At 38.1% G+C, this 21,050-nt stretch overlaps 1 protein-coding gene across 1 annotated transcript in view; it reads right to left on the bottom strand.

The window, feature by feature from the left end:
• Window positions 1–21,050, bottom strand: part of TMEM135 (transmembrane protein 135) — a 160,845-nt gene that overhangs the window by 97,878 nt on the left and 41,917 nt on the right. The window contains exon 5 of the mRNA XM_010578273.1: window positions 3,845–3,910. Within this exon, the coding sequence (XP_010576575.1) occupies window positions 3,845–3,910 (66 nt within the window). The remainder of the gene's footprint in view (window positions 1–3,844; window positions 3,911–21,050) is intronic.

Genomic DNA, 21,050 nt, shown 5'->3' on the forward strand with positions numbered 1-21,050 from the left:
GAAATGAGTTAACACCCACAGAGTTCGTGCATGGCTGGTATCAGTTCCAGCTCTCTGGGAATCATGCCTCTACCATTATATCTCTGTTGTCCGTGTCAGCCCACATATTTCATAGTGGTTTTTTTCCCATTAAGGATTCCACCCTCTCCATTTATCCTCCTGCTTGTTTCCGGATGCGCTGTGTGTCTTTGTTTCCCTCCTCTGCAGGGACTGAGAGCATCGGTCCTGCAAGCTAATTGTCCTATCAGACCTGTCCTTCTTGTTCAGTAGCTCCACATGACGTACAAATCTCAGGTGACACACTGGTTTGGGTACGTCACTTGCTCAGCGTGAATAAAATTGATCACTTCCAGTTAAAATTAGGGAAGTTTTCTCTCTCTGTGTATAGTCACCAAACTTCAACTTGGCCTGCGTCAAATGTATTCCACCTTCCTACCACACATCCAGTGACTTCTCATAGCCACTGGTGCCAACCCTTCCTCCTCCTCCTGGCTCTCCGCCGGGGGTTGAGCACACGACAGCGGAAGCTCCAGGGGATGCAGAACTGGGAAGCATGAAAAGTCAACTCTGAAGCACTAGCCTCCTCCTATTCTTCTTCTCACCCTCTTCAGCAGGCAAGCTGCAGTTGCTCTTGTTTCTCCAACTCCATCGCTGCTGCCGCATCAGCCAGCACTCATGAAGAGAGCAGCTCTGTCGGGAAGAGGCTGGGCGGCGTGAGGAGCAGAGGGCAGCAGGTCTCAGCCTGCTGCATGAAGACCAGAAGCAGAAGAAACAGCTGGAGAAGCTCTCTAGGTGGTATCAGGTCCAGGCACCCTGAATGCACAGCTCTCAGTTATGCCTGTTACCGACCCTGAACCCTGTGACATTAGCGAAACGTACCCCAAGACTTCCCAACACAAGCACAGCCGTAGATTTCCCGTGATCGCATCTGCTCGTACAGTTTTTGGATCATTTGGGAACGAGCTAGAAGCGCTAACAGAAATGAATAAACTCTACAAGGTTCTGCCTCGTGCTCCACCCCAAAACAAAGCAACTGACAGAAATAACGAATTAACCTGAAAAACAACATATTGAATCCTGAAAATAAATTCTGCTTCTGGGTTTGATTCCCTCCCACGGATGCTACTACACTTCCATCCAATCAGGAGCAAGGGAACTGCTGAGAAGATTCTTGAGGAACGTTTGTGATCTATATCCCACGGTTAAATAATTTTTAGCACTATGTACCCAATTTTGGTAACTACTTTCAGCAGCACAATTTTCTAAACTCTCAACAGTAATTTTACATACCACATGCAAAAGTCAAAAAAACAGTACCACCTCATTTTTCAATTTCTTCAAGGATAACAAAGGAAAAATTGAAAAATTCCATATGCATAAAAGCTTGATGAGTCCCAATGAATGAGGAAATGTTGGAAGGAGGAGAAATGGGATTTCCCATAGACATTCAGTATCATAAATTATAAATCCACCTTGTGACAACTGGATTATAATGGATAGTTTTTCATGCACCCTGTTTTGCCTGTATAGAAGAAATGTTTGCACACTAATCTGTTCAGTGGTGCAGACAGAATATTGCCATTTTTTTATTTATGACTTTAAAACAAACAAGTATGATTTTTGCCTTCTAATGTTGAAGAGTTTTACCACCTCTTAAATGTTAAATGGGGTTACATTTTTAAGTACTGCTGTGAAAGCTGAACAGCACTTTTGCACATTTGGACTGCTGCCTCCGTAGTTTGGAATTTCCAATAAACAACTTGCTCTGCTTTGATTTTCACTGCCAAGTTCACACTTTTCAAACAGAATACAGTCAACTTTAGTTCATATTCAACTTTTTTCTGGCTCCCTTTCTACTTACGCACTGTGCAAACATTCAGCAATTTCTTGGAAGAGCTAAACAAATTTTAATATGACTCTTGATAATTCTGTGTTTCTTCTGGAAAAATTAATTACATTTGATTAATGTCATTCCTCATTTTCAGACTAAATAAATTATAATTCACCAAGGAATTTAATGAAAAGATCTTCCTTGAGTGAAAACATTTTTTCCCCCTGCATATAGCCTGATGAAAATGTAAGAGAGAAAAAAAGGTCTTTTTATTTCTCCCACTGCCTTCTTACACAAAAAGCCAACTCTGTACAATTCTTACATGTTTTATCTATAAATTATCTAGCTTCACATTAACTGCATTTCCACTGAAGCTCAAGGAATACCTCGGAAATAGTGTCACAGGACACAGTACACCAACGTAAAGTTTACCATCATCAAACAGACGCACTTTCACCCAGTTCCTTTCTTGCTAACCACGGCTACATCCTCTCACCACTTATCTTGCTGCTTCTCATCTGGTTCTCTCTAGCCCTTGAGGCAGTCTAAATGGTAAAAGATCAGAGGGAATATCTGAAGAAAAAAAATAAAACTTTTTCTACCACATCAGTGAGCTGAACTGGCTCAACATAAGATGTATCAGATACAGAAATTACTAATATTGTTCACAAAAAGAGATCATTATGCCTGTAACTATCCCAGTATTTTGCATTGCACGGTACAATTAGTTACACTTTAAAAAAAAAAAATAACAATTTGATTTTTGCACAGTTCACACCATTCACTAGCTAACTACAAGGATGGAGATTCCACAAACAATCTGGGCAACACGGTCATTAAAACACAGAAAATTAAGTACCCTTCACTGAAAAAAACTAAACAGAGAATTTGGAAGGGTTGCACATATTCCGTAACTAACACTTCTGGAAATTTCATTACACTCTTCTGTAGAAAAGAACGAAGAGCAGTACATAAAGAGTATAAAGGATCCATATATTCAAAAAAAAGCTAAAACTACAGACAACGGCAGGACAGGAAACCTCAGGTACATCTTCAGACACTGATGCAAAGATATATTACTTTCTTTCAAAAGAGACATTAAGGCAACTTCATCAGCATAAGGAACTTTTTACAGCACAGCTGGGATTCCAGCGCAAGTCTAGGTCTAGATTCCAGATTGAATGCTGTGTCTGCTATACAGACTTTTCACAAAGTTACCTAAGAATTTGATCAAAATCAGATTACCATGAAAAAACACTGAGGTTTCTACATTTAAAACCCTATACACTGTAGCATCCAGCTGTGGCGATGCCCAGATCGGTTCTCATTTCCAGTGTCATGACTGACTGTAGTATTTTTTTTTTTAAATGAAATTCAATCTAAGCATGAATTGCACCACATAATACGGGAGACTTTTAATCAGCAATGTTCAGAACAATGTTTACCTGATATAAAACCACACAACAAAGGAAACAAACGTTCACCATCAACAGAAGTATGTATGAATAACATAATATTCAAATATCTTTATCCTCTTTAGAGTAATTAATATATTAATACTTTGTATACTACCTGACATTATGATTTCTTGAAAGGAACAGAGAAAGGATAAAGTAATCTCTCCACAGCTACCCAATAACACAGATCGACCTCGTGAATTTCTCTAGATTCTACAATTTTTGATAGAGAAAAACAGTGAAAAATTACCTGGCTAAAAGGACATTCTTGTGAGTCACTTCTATTATAAGGCTAAATTATGATTCAGGCAAAGAGAAAAACAGAGTGTTTTTTGAAGAATAGCTCATCTCCCACTGGGCAGGATTTAAATTCTTGTCCTCCTTTAAAAAAAAAACCTATAACATAGGTCTGCAAGTCATATATAGTCCAGCTCTCTTCACTTACCTGAAGACGGTATGTCTCCCAGGAATTTATAAAGCATTTCATTAATAAAATATTATACCACATGTGCAAAAAAAAAAAAAGAAAAAGATATATAGATATATTTAGCCTTACTTCTCCATGTCTTAAAGGTGTAATCGCTCCTCTTGCTACTGCCATTCGGAACAATGTTTCTGTAGCCTGCACCAAACACACACACACACACAAATTAGTTATTTAAAAAACAGACAACCCAGCTCATGAAGATTTTTTTCAACTTTTATAACTTTTTTTTAAAGTGTCAGCTGCCTTTATCACCCATTTTGCAACTGAGTCACTTCAGTAAGTTATTTAGAACAGTCTGCACAGGTTAGGCAAAGGTTTATGGCAAGGTGAGAGGTCTATCGAGGATTTTGGTCTCAGCATAAGTAACCACCTAAACAGTGTGTGGTCCCTCCTGCGACACTGCAGCAGTTACACAAGACTCTTCATACAGGTCAGAGATGCTCAGCCCCATGTAACGGTCTTTCACAGGTTGTCAGGTAAAAGTAGGATACTAAGGGAAAAAAATAGCTATATGGTATTTTACAACTCCTGAAACTAATTAATTTTAAAAACTTCTGTTTAATATTGGGTTATATAAATTAACAAACAAGTACCAAAAAACAAGAGTATGATCCAACTCTTCCTAAAAGCACCTGAGCCTCTCTTAACTCTTAATAATGCTGACATTACAAAACACAACACTGTCACGTGCAAATGACAGGGAACACAACTTTTGGGAAATCTTACATTAGATTAATTTTAGTTAGGTTGCATACCTTTCCGTGTTAGTTGTCCCATCCTTTCTTTAATCCAGTGGGACAACTAGCACATACTTCTGACATAAACATAGATTACTGACTTTTAATGCAGGCTATAATACAAAAAAAGCATAGGTTCTGTATCACATTTCTTTCTACAAGCTGACTGCAAAAAGGCTTGAAAAAATTCACTGGTTACATAAAATCACGGATTGGCACATCAGTGTACACAAGAACAGATTTGTTTAAAGACTTGTTTCCATAGCAAGTAGTGAAGTCGGTTTCAATTTCAACTGTAACGAAACATGTTTTTAATATCTGGTTCTAATAAAAAAAATATTCTAACATTTAAGGATCTATGTTCAAAAGTAATTAGCAGCCTGTTTGAAAAAATGTTTATAAAGTTTCTAAATAAAAGTAGCTTGCAGTAGCTGATTATCTTTCTAAATAGTGATTTAAAAAATAAGCAGCTCAATGCTTACACGACTGCAAGACTTGCTGGGTTTGTGATATACTACCTTAAGATAGCTGTATCCCAACAAATGTAATATCAAAGACATCCCTTGAGATTAATTCCTCAGTCTTCCTAGACACAGATTAAGTGGGTTTTACCCTTTTCTAAATAATTGCGTGCAGAAAAGAATTTTATAAAAGAAAAAATATAAAAATTACCTTATATCCCCCCCATCTGTAAATGAATGTGTGAGCTCCAGGACATTGGACTGCAAAAATGTATTACTTCATTTACACCCGTGACGATGCAGGGCAATGCCCAAGTGCAATTCTTGTTCTCACACTCTTCTTCTTTGAGGGGTGAAGTGAACCTCATACAATCTTTTGTATTTCCCAAAATTGGTTTCTTTCACCAAGATTTTTAAGGATGTTTCAACCAAATTGAGCATTCTGTCAATACAGCTAAGCTGCCTTTGTTTCTTTTGAAAACCACTGGTGTGTGTGACTTTCTTTTCACATCTACTAGTAAAAGATCCCTCTTAACACACTCCTACTCACATCGTTAATGCCAGATGTCATTCAGAAACAAGGAAAAATCACAGCAACAGCAAATCCAGCACCATAGATGTCCTCCTGTGGGCACCACTCTTGACGTGCAGAGCACCACTAAGAAGATTAGCCCTACAATCACAGATTCCTACCCAAACAACGTGGGGGGACGAGGCCACCTATAGCCATTCATGCAGTGACAATGACAGGGCTGGAGAAAGAGCTATTGCGGGCTTAGGTATGCAAAATCCAAGAGGATGCTTAAAGAAGTTCATCTTTCAAAAGAGTAATCGGACACAAGCTTACTGTTGGTGTAATGTTTAAGGTGAAGGAACTGGGCATTAGTAGAAAACATTTCAAGTTTGTATCCTTTCAACAAAGAAAAAGTGTGAACGTGTTGAGACTGGAGTAAGGCAATATTCTACACGGAAGAACGAGATGAAACAAGTCAGAAATTTCTTTAACACCTTCACAAAACTACAACATCACGCAGACTAATGATAAGAGTGATCAGGCTAGGAAAATTTGGCCAGTCTTAAAATCTGAATTTATCTGTAACACTTCTGTTTTGGACAAACTTCCGCACTGTCTTCGATTTCCATCTTTTTCCCTTCTGTCCTGCAAATGCAGGCAAACCCAGAATCGTTTGGCAGAGACCACCAGGGTCATCTGCTCCTACTCAGGGCCCCTTGGAGCAGGTTGCCCAGGGCTTGTTCAGGCATCTCTAAGGATGGAGGTCCCACAACCGCTCTGATCAACCTGTTCCAGTATTTCACCACAACATTTTCAGTGACAAGTGCATGAAAAAACGCAATTTACAGATGAGCTGTAAATTCCCTGCGCGTCCCAAAGAAGCACAGCCCAATTCCCCAAATTCTCCGTAAGTGGTGGAAATGCTTCGCGCCAGCCAAGTGGAAGGTCAACCTTCCTTCTGTGGTTTCTAGCTGTGACAAGCCAAGCCACACCGAAATCCCGAAACACAGAGCATTCTGCTGGCATTCAAGCTGTACAGGTTGGATAGGGAGGAATAAGCATGGAGGGAGGGAACTTAAAATATAAACGTACCAAAAGCTCTATTTTTTTGAAATGTTAAAGACAAACTCCATCATACTTAACGCTCCATAAAGAATAGGGCAAAAAAAAGCTGCATGACTGAAGAATCCCACAACAGTAATGAAAAAAGAACACTATGCAGACACACCTCGTATACTTTCTGAAAATCTGTATGTGATGATATCTTGCTGATAGTAAAAGGATCTCTACAAGACATCAAATCTACTTTGACTAAAAATCCAGTTTATTGAACAACATCTTGCCTGGTATATTCTTGGTTTTTAATTTCAAGTCTACCAAAGTTATTTGTACAATAATAGTCAATATTCATGCTGCATAATATTCTCATACAACTTGTTTCAATATTGATTAAGTTTAAATCCATTTAACACAAATGTCACAACTTTAAATAATTTTTTGTAAAGTATTAAGTATATTGAAATGGGAATTTTGTTTATTTAATTGGATTAAATCTGATAAAAACATGCAGAGTACTGCCCTGTCACAAATTAATCTATCTTTCAACACAGGCTACCTAGTAAAATAATTTCTTTGACTTCTTCCACAATAGATTTCTATTGGAAAAGTTTGACAAACTTTTAGGCATTAGGTCAAAACTGCCCTTCTGCCCCACAGAACAGTTTTCCCAGCTCTTCTGGTTCACAATTCACAGTATCCTTGAGCGAAGGGACCCACAGTTACATGCCATTTCAAATAAGTTTAATTACCTGGTTGTAATGTCAGCCGTTTTCAATCATTAAAATATCTTCTAAAATTCTTGCATATGTTTATATTAGACATTTGTCCACTGAATGCCAAGGTTTTACAGACAATTACATTTAGTGCTTCCTAATTTAAAAATACCGCATAAATTACGTCAATTTTTAAATGCTGAAAATATTAAAATAATCTTGTATTTGGTGTTGGGATGTGTGACTGTGACTATGAAATACAACTGACTGGAAGTATTTATCATCATGTCAAGATAACCGATTAAAAAGGCAAAACTGCCCATTTACAAAATAATAATAGCGTTCCCAAAGAAACTGCCGACTAGGAATTCAGATAATTTTTAACTGCTTCTGCCTCTGTTAGCATTAAGTATTTCATTATAATCAGATTTTGATGAAGCTGTAAAAATTTGAGATTTATTTGCATTCAGTTCACTGTGAATAAGCCTTAAATAAGAATCATTACAGGCTTAGGCAATGACTTCAGATACTTCTGTTCAGAGATGGGAGTCAGAGGTCCATAAGAAAGCAAATTATCAACAGATGGTTTTAGTGATCTCAGTGTGAAATAAATGTGTTGCCAAGCTGATAGTTACTGAATCCTAAAATTGTTCTTCATTGTAAGGAAAGTAAGTATACTGTGTTACATTATACGTGAGATGAAATGGCAGCCTAATGTATCTTACCACTCTGTAACGCCGTGCAAGCTCTAATGTCATCTCCAGACAAAGATGACCAACTGTTCCCCCTCCAAGAAAGCAGTCACTTCTGTTCAAATTCCTTGCAAGTGGGTAAAAAAAAAAAAAAAAAAAGAGAAACCACTTGTATGAACCAGAACTAAAGTGGAAAATAATTGTGCATTATTGATGGAAATTGTAGGAAAAACAGCAAGAAAAACAGTACTTTAGATTCCAGATGTTTTGAATTTTCTAGGTATTCACAAAAATAAAATGGTCTTATAATACTTCATCAAAATAGTTACTGTTTTACCAAAAAACTGCAAATGCAAGCAGTGGAGGGGATTGCTAATGCAAATTAATTAATTTAGAAATGTATGCTTTTTAATCACCTGACAAATTTTGGCATCTACATCTAAACATGCACTTAAAAAAAAAAATAATAATTCTGTTTAAAGATATGTCCTGAAAGGCTCAGAACTTTGGAAATCATTTACAGCAATTTACAGTTTTAATTAATTTGTTATAAGAATAAAAATGGATGGAATACCACTTTTTTTTCATTCCCATTAAGTTTGCTGATCTTGGCTACAATAGCTGGCTGACAGGTCTGGCCTGTAAAATTTATGCTTCTTCATGAAAAGCAAATTACATTAAAAAAAGGTTCCTGACAGTCTATCTAAAATCATCACGAACATTTTTCAACTTGATTTCATGTTGCAAATGAACTATTCTTACAACCCTTATTAGCTAACCATCACACAACTTGTGAAAACAAGCACACGTGCTATAAAAAAAGAGATTAGGTAAGATTGAGAAGCAATAATGAATAGGAAAATGTACAAGAAGTTTCCGAAATCAAAATTTTTTCCCTAATTTCTGTCCATAAATTTTCAAGTGTAATGCAACCCTCTCCAGATGACAGATCTAACTTAACAGATGAGGTTTTTTATTGTTACAGCTTTTGATGAAATTACTACAATACCAACATAGAATTTACTGCCATTCTATATATTTTATGAATTTAAAATGTATTTTAAACATGTTAAAATACAACACTGAAGATGAATTGATGCTTTTAAAAAGACATATTTAAATTCTTATTTTCTGGAAAACTGTAAAAAATTTCATTCATTCCATTTTACAGGTGTGAATTCCATGTACCTCTGTCTTTTACTTTTTTAAAGTCGTCTGAGTGTCTCTGCCTTCATTACTGAACCATCTGAACCTTACTTGTACGATCAGTAGATCAGTATATACCTGACATCTGAAAGACACAGGTTCTTTCCATTCACCTATTAGCAGATCAAATCACTTCTTACCTTTACCTTCCATAAAAGCAACTTAACTGTGACCTCTAAAGACGACACAATTTAAATCCCGCGATAAAGCATATTTTACAGAGTTCACGATAGCCTTGCACCCATTTTCTGAAACTTCTCTAATTTTTTTCCACTTTTATCTTTCAGAATGCAAACACCCAGAGAAAATATTGCACCACACACCCACCTTTGCATTCCATAATATTTGATCCCCCTTTCCTCTGGTTACTTGCACAACATATGTACACCTTTATTAGAAGGATAATACAATTCTATTATATAAATCACTTCTTACTGCCTGTCCCAAATGATAATAAAGATGCACATAGGGAATGGAAGGACGCATATCCACAGTATTCACAAGCCCCAGCAATTATCAGATTACAGGACTATCTCGTGGAAGCTCTGGATGCCCAAGAGAAGGGCTAAATCTGCTCTAATTTATGGGGGAGGAGGGAAGACCAGCTTCAAGATTAGAAGGTAGAAAGCAAATAAAGCACACACCTGGCCACGTATCTTATACAGTAAAAGTACTAACCGAAAACGGTTTTCCTTTCTCAAATAATAAATATATGTTGATTCCCTAACTAGATAAGTGGGGTTTTGTAAAACTCATCACTGATATAGCATAAATAAACCAGTATTAAAAGTAACAAGATTAATAGCACAGGTAGCTCCTTTTGAGTTATGTCTTGCTCCTTGCTTAGAGTATTTGCAGATTTGTTGTGTAAACATAAGTTCAAGTTTACATACAAATATTTGATCAGTTCAGTGTAATTTCTATTACACTAACAAATTCCATTTGCTCACTGAACTAAATCTGCACTCTCAGGTTTAATGAACTCTCTGACGAATTAATTTACCTCTACCCTACTGCCTAACTAAACTACCCTGATCTTCGTAACACCCAAAAGATAATATATGTCGTTGTGACAGACTTTGCATTTAGCTTTCGCCATGTCTCCGCTGCAAGAACACCCCCTTGCTGCAGCCTGGCTCACGAACCTCAGCCTCTCCTTAAAAGAGCTTTAAAACTTACAGCTGCAGAACACACACTCAAATGAACTAAGCGCAAAAATAATCAAGCGCTGTGCGCTGCCAAGAGGATGAAATAAAAGCATTAGTATTTATTTATCTTAATCTGAACCCGGTATTCTGCAGTTGTGGTATTTGTAACTATTTCTAAGATTATGATAAATTTTTTTCTTCTCCTGACTTCTCTACCTGTTCTTCTCCCTTCCCTTTCTCCCACCCCCCTCCCAAAAAATGCTTGGTATTTAATTGGGATTCCTGGTCCCAGCCTGTAACTGACTTCCACCTTTTTCTAGTTTTCTCTGCAGAAAGGATTGAACAGCTCAACACTGCAATTAACTAAATATCAGGAAGCCAGAAAAAAAAAAAAAATCCGGCAGTATAATGCTCATGAACTGAATTACCCACAAACCAGGCCAGCAGCCAGCATAGGAAACTGGAGAAATAGGCCATTTAATCTCTTTTGCCTTGACAGAAACGCCAGAGAAAGGAGGTCCAAGCAAGGCTGCCTCGCCACCAGCACTGAGCTGAGGTTTCTGCATCGGAGAGACGACCCACCTTCCTCCTTCCCAATCACACAGCAGAAGGACAGAAAACAGCTGCAAGCCAGCCTGCAGAAAGCACATGACAACTGTCAAAAATGGTTTTCATTAGTAATGCTGCCAGATAGAATAAAAGATAAGAGCCGAAAGACCACTCTGGCTAGCCCAGGAATACACGAGCACACTTGCACGTAGTCGGTGCTCCCCCAGGACTCAGGGGCAGCAAACTCTTCAGATTTCCAGCTCCAAAATGGTGAGGAGTACATGCACCCATCCATCCATCCTGCACCCTCCCTGCAGCGGGAAGACTGCCCACCTCCCTCCAGCCTGTTTGGAATTGATCCACAGGAGACGTTTCTGCTGCCTGGCCGGGGGCTGTTGGAACAGCAATGCGCAGAAACAAGAGGTCCGGCCAGGCTTGATGTAGCCACCAAGTGTGAGGATAACAGAGCAACACTGCCCTGAGCCCACTGCTATACTGAACTCCAACACTACATAGAATCACAGAATGGTTTGGGTTGGAAGGGACCCCAAAGATCATCTAGTTCACCCCCCCTGCCATGGGCAGGGACACCTTCCACTAGAGCAGGTTCCTCAAAGCCCCATCCAACCTGGCCTTGGACACTGCCAGGGATGGGGCAGCCACAGCTTCTCTGGGCAACCTGTTCTAGTGTCTCACCACCCTCATCGTAAAATATTTCTTCCTTACATCCAATCTACATCTACCCTCCTTCAGTTTAAAAACATTGACCCTTGTTGTGTCACCACAGACCCTGGTAAAAACTCTTTCCCTATTTTTCTCACAAGCTCCCCTTAAGTATTAAAAAGTCGCAATAAGGTGTCCATGAAGCCTTCTTTTCTCCAGGCTGAACAACCCCAAGTCTCTCAGCCTGTCTTCATAGGGGAGATGCTCCAGCCCTCTGACTGTCTTCGTGGCCCTCCTCTGGACTCACTCCAACAGGTCCATGTTGTTCTTGTGTTGGGGGCCCCAGAGCTGAACGCAGTACTCCAGGTAGGGTCTCACAAAAGCAGAGTAAAGGGGGAGAATCACCTGCCTCAACCTCCTGGTCACACTTCTTTTGACGCAGCCCATGATATGGTTGGTTGGCTTTCTGGGCTGCAAGTGCACATTGTCAGGTCACGTTGAGCTTCTCATCAACCAACATACCCAAGTCCTTCTCCGCAGGGCTGCTCTCAATGCACTCATTGCCCAGCCTGTATTTCTGCTTGGGATTGCCCCAACCCAGGTGCAGGACCTTGCACTTGGCCTTGTTGATCATCCTACACTTAACTACGTCTCTGCCTGTCCATCCATTCTGACTCTTCGCTGTGATTTTGTAGCACCTGACCCTGCTGGTCTGAAGAGCACTGGTGAAGATCATCACACAAGAAAGCCGACAGATGAGAAGGAAGGCTGTGTGACATGGCAACGAGCACCAGGATGTTCCTGTAGAATTCATTCCCAAGCTATCATAAACAAGTGAAGCCAGACTTCTGGAACACAAGTAAAAGCAGACTGAGGTAAGCTTTCATGGTCCACTCACAGTTCCTCAGTGAGTTATTGGGACAACTGAGATCAAAATCCAAAGACCCCCGATCCCTATTCTCTACTCTAACCCTTAGAAAATGGCAGAGATTTAAACACTCAATGACACCGGCAAGCTATTCCAGCAGCCTTGGGTCTTGTAACAGACATTTTTAAGTTTCACTGTGAGCACTAAATTAATGAGAGCTGCATATTTAGACAGCTTTATTTCATATTATCCAAGCATGTGTTCTGGAATTCCAACTAATTTAAATACAGTCATTTACAACTCCTTTATCTGCCTTCAATGACCAGAATTTCTTGTTAGCATGAACCCTGAGCAGGTTCAATTCAGTGCATTGCCTACAAGCTTTATAAGATTTATGTTCAATGTGTTTCACAACCATGGTCCTTTTTCTTTAGGGGATTACCTCATCTTTTACGTTTCCCACTGGTAGCAATTTTAAGTAGTAGCTCTCAGTATTTGCAAATGGAACAAAAATTTCTTTGTCTCAATTGGTTTGTTTCCATGTATGGTAATTTACCCACAGAGTTTTGAGTTAAACTAATACAAACGTAATCTAAAAAACATTTTCAAACTAGTGATTTATCATCACCACGCTGTAAACAATAAGTATTATAGACTACATTTACTTTGGATGAGACACTCAACTCACTTCCCAACCTTATGTTTAAACACGTGTATGTCACAATCTTTCTGAATGAATTAGAAACAGAACACACAGGTTAATGCTATTTCATTTTTGGTGCAGTTTATAAAAATGCCTCCCTCTTCTGTCTAGAAAAGTTGATGTTGGACAACAGCTAAATTGTTTTCAATGAAGGATATGCGTATTCCAGAGATGACTTAACAAAAAATCATTTGGTATGATTTTATTTATCACATGCTGTTGTCCGGAAGGAAAAAAAAAAAAGTGATTAAAACCACTTAATACAAAATAATCAGCAAGAAATGTCAAAAAGTCACAACTTTTATGGGGAATAGTAATTAACTACCAACATAATGTAGTATTCTGAATTATTTTTTTTTAAATCAACTTTTTCTTCTTTCAAGGAGAGCTAAAAATTTCAGGGCTTAGAACAATATTTTGAGAGCTGGCAGAAGCATTGGTCAATCTCTTTCTGTTCTTGAGAAAGCTATTCTAATTTTGCCCAAGAGTAACTAATAGAAATCTTCACTTACAGGCTGCATAATGCTTAACAGAGTTTGCATGTGAAGCCACTTCAGATAAACTGAATGAGAAAGATTTCTTCTTCCCAAGCATCTTTCTCCAAAATTGACACTCCAACAGTACATCAGGGTCTGAGAACAGCCTTCTCTGCCACGTAGTGCAGGGCCCACAGCAAAGCACACTGGCATACTGTTTTCTCTTTTCAAGAAAGGCAGGAAGCTTTTATCATAAGACCAATCTCAGAAGGAAGCCACACTTCTCCTTTACATACATTATCAGAAGGGCCATGTCTATTCTGAACACTAAGACTGTTGACAGAAGCCGCAGTGCAATTGTACTTCAGAAGCCCTGCTTTGTAATAATCAAGGTTTTGACGTAACTCCTACAAATAATCGTTAAAACGTTATGCCAGCATAGAACACAGGAAAGTAGTAGTCTGTCAAACCTGCTCAAACAAGAATTATGACAACTCACCATCTCTAATTTTGGGGCTAAAGAATCCCGAATTTCCAAAAATCCAGAATTTACCCATGTATAGTAACTAAATTTAAAACACTTCACTTCTGTCTCCCCGTCATGCCAGGAGCTGGATACTCCTCCTTCCTGCTCTTAAAACGTTTTCCACGAAGGGAAGCTAACTGGACTGACCCTGCCAAGTGATGAATTACCGTAGCCGGCCCAGCAGCAGGACTGGAGAACAAATACCAAACGTCAAAGCAGAAGAAAGTACCTCTAGCAAGCTAAATTAGTAAAATGCCCTTAAAAATCAAGGCATCAGCCAGACTCAGGCTCAAACCCCCTGAGATTAAGTTGGCTCCAGTCTCCATGTCCTGAAACACATCAGATCCAAAGAGGCTTTCAGTCAGGCCTGCTTGACAATTTTGCAATCACCAAAATTACTGTCATGAATTGACTTCAACACTATGAAAAATCCTTGCCTGGTATATAACGACCTGGTAATTATTGCCAACTAGGTCTGTAATCCTAACAATACCTGGGCATGTTTTACTGTAGGGAAAAAAGTTTAGGCTACTCTAATGCAAAAAATATGAGACTTGATTTCTACTATCACGTATCAGTGGTCTCAGGGGATATTAGCCTTTCATCAAAATTTGGATGGTTGCTATAGACAATGGTAAAAGAAAGAAATATAGCTACATGGAAATCAACGTCAGGTCTGTAAAACCCCTGCTTCACTTTCTCTAAAATTTGAAAGGCAAATCACAAGCAAAGCAGGAAGAACCACAATGAGATTATTGGTAAAACAAGTAAAGTTCACACATAAGAGCTGGATTCTAGCTTTTGTTCTTCTTATCTGATAGCAGGCAAGACAACTGAAATACGGAAGAATTTTCTGTAAATAGGCAAACTTGTGGTCTTCTTTCCCAAGGGTAGGAAATTAAGACATCCTAAAAATCTACTCCTGATGGTACTACCATGGCAATTCCTCCTCCAAAAAAGGAATAATACTTTTCACTTACCTCCCAAAGTCATAAAGAATACCGAATTAGTTATTTCCATCCATTGCCTTGAAAACGTACAGACCAACTAAAATTCCAACATGCTAAAAAAACCCGAACTGAAAAATTAGGAAAGAGCAAGGGGCAAATGTCTCAGCTTTCTAACACTGAACCACAACAAGTTATAGAATACTTTTCAAACACCATCAGAATATATAATTCTAGGCAACTACTTCTCATGCCTAAAATGGTCACCATACTTGTCACTTTACAGCTGATTCATGAGGATAAATTTTAACAGTCTGTGAAGTATTTACAGACTTCAGTTGATGAGCGTCAGAGAAAAGCCCATGGAGGAACTGATAACCTTTATTTTAAGGAAGTTTTGAACACACACAAATGGTTATGATTAAAACAAAATGTTGAGCAGCTGCTAATCCAGAAGACATCTTCAATCATTTACTGGGAACAAACAAGGTTCCCGAGGAAAAGACATTACATGACTGCACAGTTAAAGACCATTTTTATGCACTTGTACAGATTGAAGTTAAACAAGCACCTCATTAGTGCAACAATTTATCTCCATAGGATTGATATCCTATGGATATTCTGTAAGCAGAGTTTAAACTTTAATATAATTTAGAAAAAAAATATGATGGTCACTTTGGAGTGAAAACAATCTTTCTCTCTGGCCTGTTTTTAAAAATAACCTTCCCACAGATACAAATGAACCATGTCACTGTATCATAATATTTTGCACTCCAACTTTTAATTCCTCTCATGATGACATGGAGATCTTTATTATTCAGTATTATTATTCAGAAGTGTATTATTCTCAATTCTTATTATACTGAAAGATATGTAACCTTAAGGCTGAAGCATCACGTTAGTAACAAAAACATGAAATCTGTAAGAAAAATTATCCCTGAAGCCAGCTTTAGAAATCTAGAGAAAATAAAAAACTAAACTTAAAATAAATACAAACTACTTAAAAATACAGAAAAACTGTGTTCAGCACAGATCTCCACCAGTGCCACCTTTCAAATAAGAACCACTACGAATGCAGTCATTAGAGTAACATTTAATCTTAAATTTCCTTATTTTCAGTGACAACAATATCAAAGATTCAGTTTCTTCCAGTATAAGACAATGAATCCAAAAAGCAAAATGCACCAAAAAAACCCACCAAACAAAAGCCTGCTTAAGAAACAAGCTTTTTGCACATTGAAGTTAACAGAAATTTTACAATGTATTTAAATAGAAGAAATATTAGTCCAAAACATGGCACTTTAACTTGATTAGTATGATATGTATGAAATTTTTTTATTCTAGAACAAATGCTTCTCTGGAATTAATATTTTATTCATGATGGATTTGAACTATTAATCTAAATTTGTTACACTGTGCAATACACAACACATGATTCCTGTACGCAAGGACACCACCATTAAATTCTTGTTTAAAAAAACCTTGAAAAAGACTTATTTCGAAAACCTTGCATTCCCATTTCATTTTTGCAGCACAAGACCAGAACTAATTGAATTGTTACAAGAATTAGCAGGTGAATGTCTGGTGGTACGTTAAATGTAGGTTTGTATATTCTGTCATATAGTCTGCTCTGTTCATAAAAGGTATTATTTATGAAAATAGGAAATTTGCATGTCCCAGTGCACAACATATGACATTCACACAGAGCAAAGACAAAGCAAGAGGTTTTTAAGTCTGCAGTTGAATTTGCACATTTATAAGGATAACACAGGAAGCATCACCAGTAAATCACCTGCTATATTTACCAAATCCAGAAACTGCAGCACAGTCCTAAGCTACTCTAAGTGATGTAGAGCTGTACCACAATACTGGGAAAGTAGAGAAGGCAATAAGGAGATGGCTTAAACGTCAATTTAAATTTAAGCTCAAATTCTTGCTGCCTACCTCAGGGGCAGACAAACCACAGAATCCCTTCACCAGACCACTTTATACACCCTACATTTACCCAGTCTCTTTATGTTAAACATGTAAGGAAACTAAAAAAAAACCTATATGGATTTTAAGATTCACAACAAACGCTTTAACTACGTACAAAATAACAAGGAAGAGGATTTTTGACCAGGAACAAAACGTACAGTTATTCCTGGCAAGGTTTAAAGGTACTAAATACATGTAGTAGGTCTGTTGTATAAACTGCACTGGATTGCATGGATAAGCATGTTCGTTTGAACAGCCTGTACATTAGCACAGCCAAATAATAGCTCATACCTCGTGGGGACAAAGTACATAAATCACACTTACAGAAGAAGGAACTGTGTAAGGAATGTAGCAATACTAAAAACAATTTAGAGACCGTGGCAGACAATCAACTGAGCCTAAAACATGCTGTGTTCCCCATCAAATGAGCAAATTAATCCCGATAAGTGCAGAAACATCAAACGGGCTCATAAATCAGACCGCTTAATGTCTAATCTGGGCTCACACTTTAGAAAGCTTTCAAAACATGGCTGAAGAAATGATGCATCTGTTTTGCAACATGAAGAGTAGCTAACAACAGGTTAAGCTATCATGTATCAGGAAAGGTCTTCACTACAAGCTTTTCCCCCTCATCTCAGATGTTAAAAAGTCTCACCTCTTCATTGACATAATATGCAGGAAAAAAAAAGAACAAACCTGGTGCTGAAGCTGCTAAAACTGAAGGGCTTGTTGGCATTTAAAGGAGCTGCATAATCAAAACATCAGAAAAATTATTAGCATGAATTGTCAACAGTAAGGTGCTCCCCAGATGCAGCTGTGTTACAGGCTTTACACCAACACAAGTATCTATATGGGAACACTGTCTGATAGCAGTCAGCTCCTTCACTCAGTGGAAAGAGGGAAGGAACTACCATTTTACAAAAGCCTCCGGATAAAACAGCTTCAACTAGAGTAGTGAGGTGTGTTTTTGTTATTTCAAACATGGGTCTTATCAAAGGAAGCAGCAGCTGCTCATCTGCGTTAAGTCTTTGTTTAAAGGCCCAGTAGCTGTTTAAAAAATAAGTTATCAACCAGAAGTCACAAAAAAAGGCTAATGGGAAAGGTTTGTCATCAAGCTGGGAGAGGTCTGTCATCAAACTAGCCATTAAATTATAATGGCTAGCACAAGTTGCAAGTAAATTCTATTCCAAAAATCGATCCAGAGCCCTGATAACTGAAAGAGACCCTTCAGCCCTTCCCCCCACCCCGAAAAAGGAGATGGCATTTTATGTTTCATTTTTAATTATTCTGACTCGTACCACAGCGGGTCTTTCTCAGTTTCTTCCTATGCACCAAGCTTTCATTTCCACAATATACTACAGATGGGAGGCATAGCAACACATGATCGTAAACAGCCAGACCCCATTACAGCTTCCAAAATGCAAGTGCCACAGAAACATGGAGACGTGAATCGGGATTAGGCTTCAGAAGTTGCTGGAGTCTCTGTGGCTGGCACCCACGGAGCCAGAAACGCAGAATGAATGGATCTCTCAGTGTTTTACAGTAATTAGGTACATTTCTGAAACTGGCGCTTCGATTGCTTCGTCTGCACTAATTGAGCACAATGCAAAACACTGCTCTGAAATGCCAAACAGCAAATTTAACAACCTTATAAAGGAGCCAGGAATACAGATTCTTTTTTTCTTTTTTCTTATTAAAGAAAAAAATGACTGGCCTAACTTGTCGCTACACAAAACAGAGAGCTGGAAAGTGTCCAAAATTGCTCTGTGAGTGTTGTTTTATTAGCCTGAGACTGTTAATAAATATATTGTAAACGAACTTATACTTGCTTGCGTGGATATAAAGAAAGAATTGTATCACTGTTCTTACAATGTTTACAATTTACTCTAGTTCTTCACTTTTTTATCTTAGTTACACTGTTTCCTACGCTAGTTTACCTTAGCAACTGACATTTATTTGGTCCATAAATTACCCTAATGCAGTTTAATGCTCTTTCATAAATTTTACAAACACAACACTTAGAGAACATAGACTTGTATTAATTAAAGCCATGCCTACACAAATCTAACATTTCCTTTAATGTTTTTACTTACTGCTAATTCTGGAAAACACATAGATGGACAAAGGCTTTCTCTTCCCTTTCACCAGGTGTGTTTTTAAAGTTTAAATATACATATGTCTATTTTTTGCGTGTGTACCTTATTACCAGTGTGCCACAGCTGATAATACACAATCTTTGACAGGAAGAAGACTCTCTTCCAAGGATTTGGCATACCGAGCAACAAATTAGATCCTTTCATTAAGAGAAACTTAATTAATTCTTAGCAATTTCCACTTTTGACTTTACCACTGCAAGACTTTCATTACTTAATTTGCTTGTTAGAAACACCTTTAGCTATTTCAAACTCTAGATGTTAGAAGTCTTTAAAGAGTAAAACTTGACACCCTTAATAAAAGTTCAGGAAATTTGAAAAAGGACTTGTTTCTTACGGAAACAAGAAAGATTTGAGGAACATCTTGATAGACAGGTAAGGTAAATGCTAAGGTAACTTTGGTTTTGTAATGTTTTTCATGCCTGAGTTTAGTTTGAAAAGGGAAAAATAAGGCTACTGTTATACAATAGTGGCATATGAATATTCAATGAATATATTGAATAAATATTCACTATATATAGCGATAGACTACAGAACAATATAGGAAGATATATATGACAATGCATGTAATACGCACTTAATATGCTATTTAGCCATACTTCTCTCCTATTGGCAAATACTTTAAAATCTGCTATATTTTCCCCAGCAAATGCATCGTACCGATTGGGAAGAAGAAGAACTTGAAGCGCTGCGTGCCCTGCCCCGGGCTCACCTCCCTCCCTCGTACAAAGCCCCTGGGCTCCCAGCACACGTAACCCAAGGTGGGCATCGTAAACAACCCCATCACCAACCCGCACCCAAGATCTCGCTGAACGCCTACAACCACGAAACAACTCAGACAGGCTGTCCTGTGCAAGGCAGCTATCCGCTGTGTTGGAAGTAGAGGATGAAACTCCAGGGTCTGTGTTTGAGCCTGCTCTGGTCACTCACTCGCCATGAGAGCAGGGACAGGTCTGCGTGTCCACAGCCTCGCACACACACACTCCCATCACAGGCAGCAGGAGGTGTTGCTCACAGGCACATATAAACTCTACGCAGGCATTTAATCCAGCATGACATCTTTGTGAACAATTTAAGCTAACACAGCAGCACTTATGCCACAGTAAAACCTTAGAGATATGATAAATAATTTACAAGAGCAGTGCAGTCACTACCAGTGTTTGTTTTCTCAGTGGTCTTTATTAAACCAAATCACTAGGATTAAAGCTACTACAACAAAAACTGGAGACAGACATGAGTGGGTTGACAACTCTTCTGTTTGTTTAAGCCAGCCTTACTGAGGAGACTCGAGTTAAATATGACCAGAAATAAATTTGTCATAGTACAATTTCAATTCTCAAATATCTGGAACCAATTAACTTTGGGAAAGTTTCAAAAGGGCCACCCAGTAATAAACACAAAATAATTTGTGTCTGCTGTCTTGTTTGTGATAATTTTTTTTATTGCTACCTCAGTTTCAGATGTCAGAGTAATGACTTCCACATTCCGATTAAAATGTGAATTGAATCCATATGGAAAAGATGCTCAAACCCATCAAAATCAAAAGAACTCCCTTATTTCTAACTGCTTACAGAGTGAAGTTTATAAAGCCTAACATTTTGACCATTCTCAATTTAAATTAGGAAATTTTTAATAGTATTACCAAAAGAATTAGATACGTCCTCCCATTATGTATCTATTGCTTCAGGGAAAGGTTAATGTAATCTGTTTTAATTAAAAGTCTCTAGCAGAAACACCATTTAACCCTTTGAATGATGTAACAGTCATAATTGCCCAAATTATTTCCTTTCCTGGTATAATTATTTAGGAAATACATGTTGTTATGATTAAATAATATTCTACTCTTTCAGATATTTACATCAAACATTCCATATACAGCATAT

Source organism: Haliaeetus leucocephalus, unplaced genomic scaffold (assembly GCF_000737465.1).
Source record: "Haliaeetus leucocephalus isolate CR32 unplaced genomic scaffold, Haliaeetus_leucocephalus-4.0 Scaffold616, whole genome shotgun sequence".
NCBI classification, from domain to species: Eukaryota; Metazoa; Chordata; class Aves; order Accipitriformes; family Accipitridae; genus Haliaeetus; species Haliaeetus leucocephalus.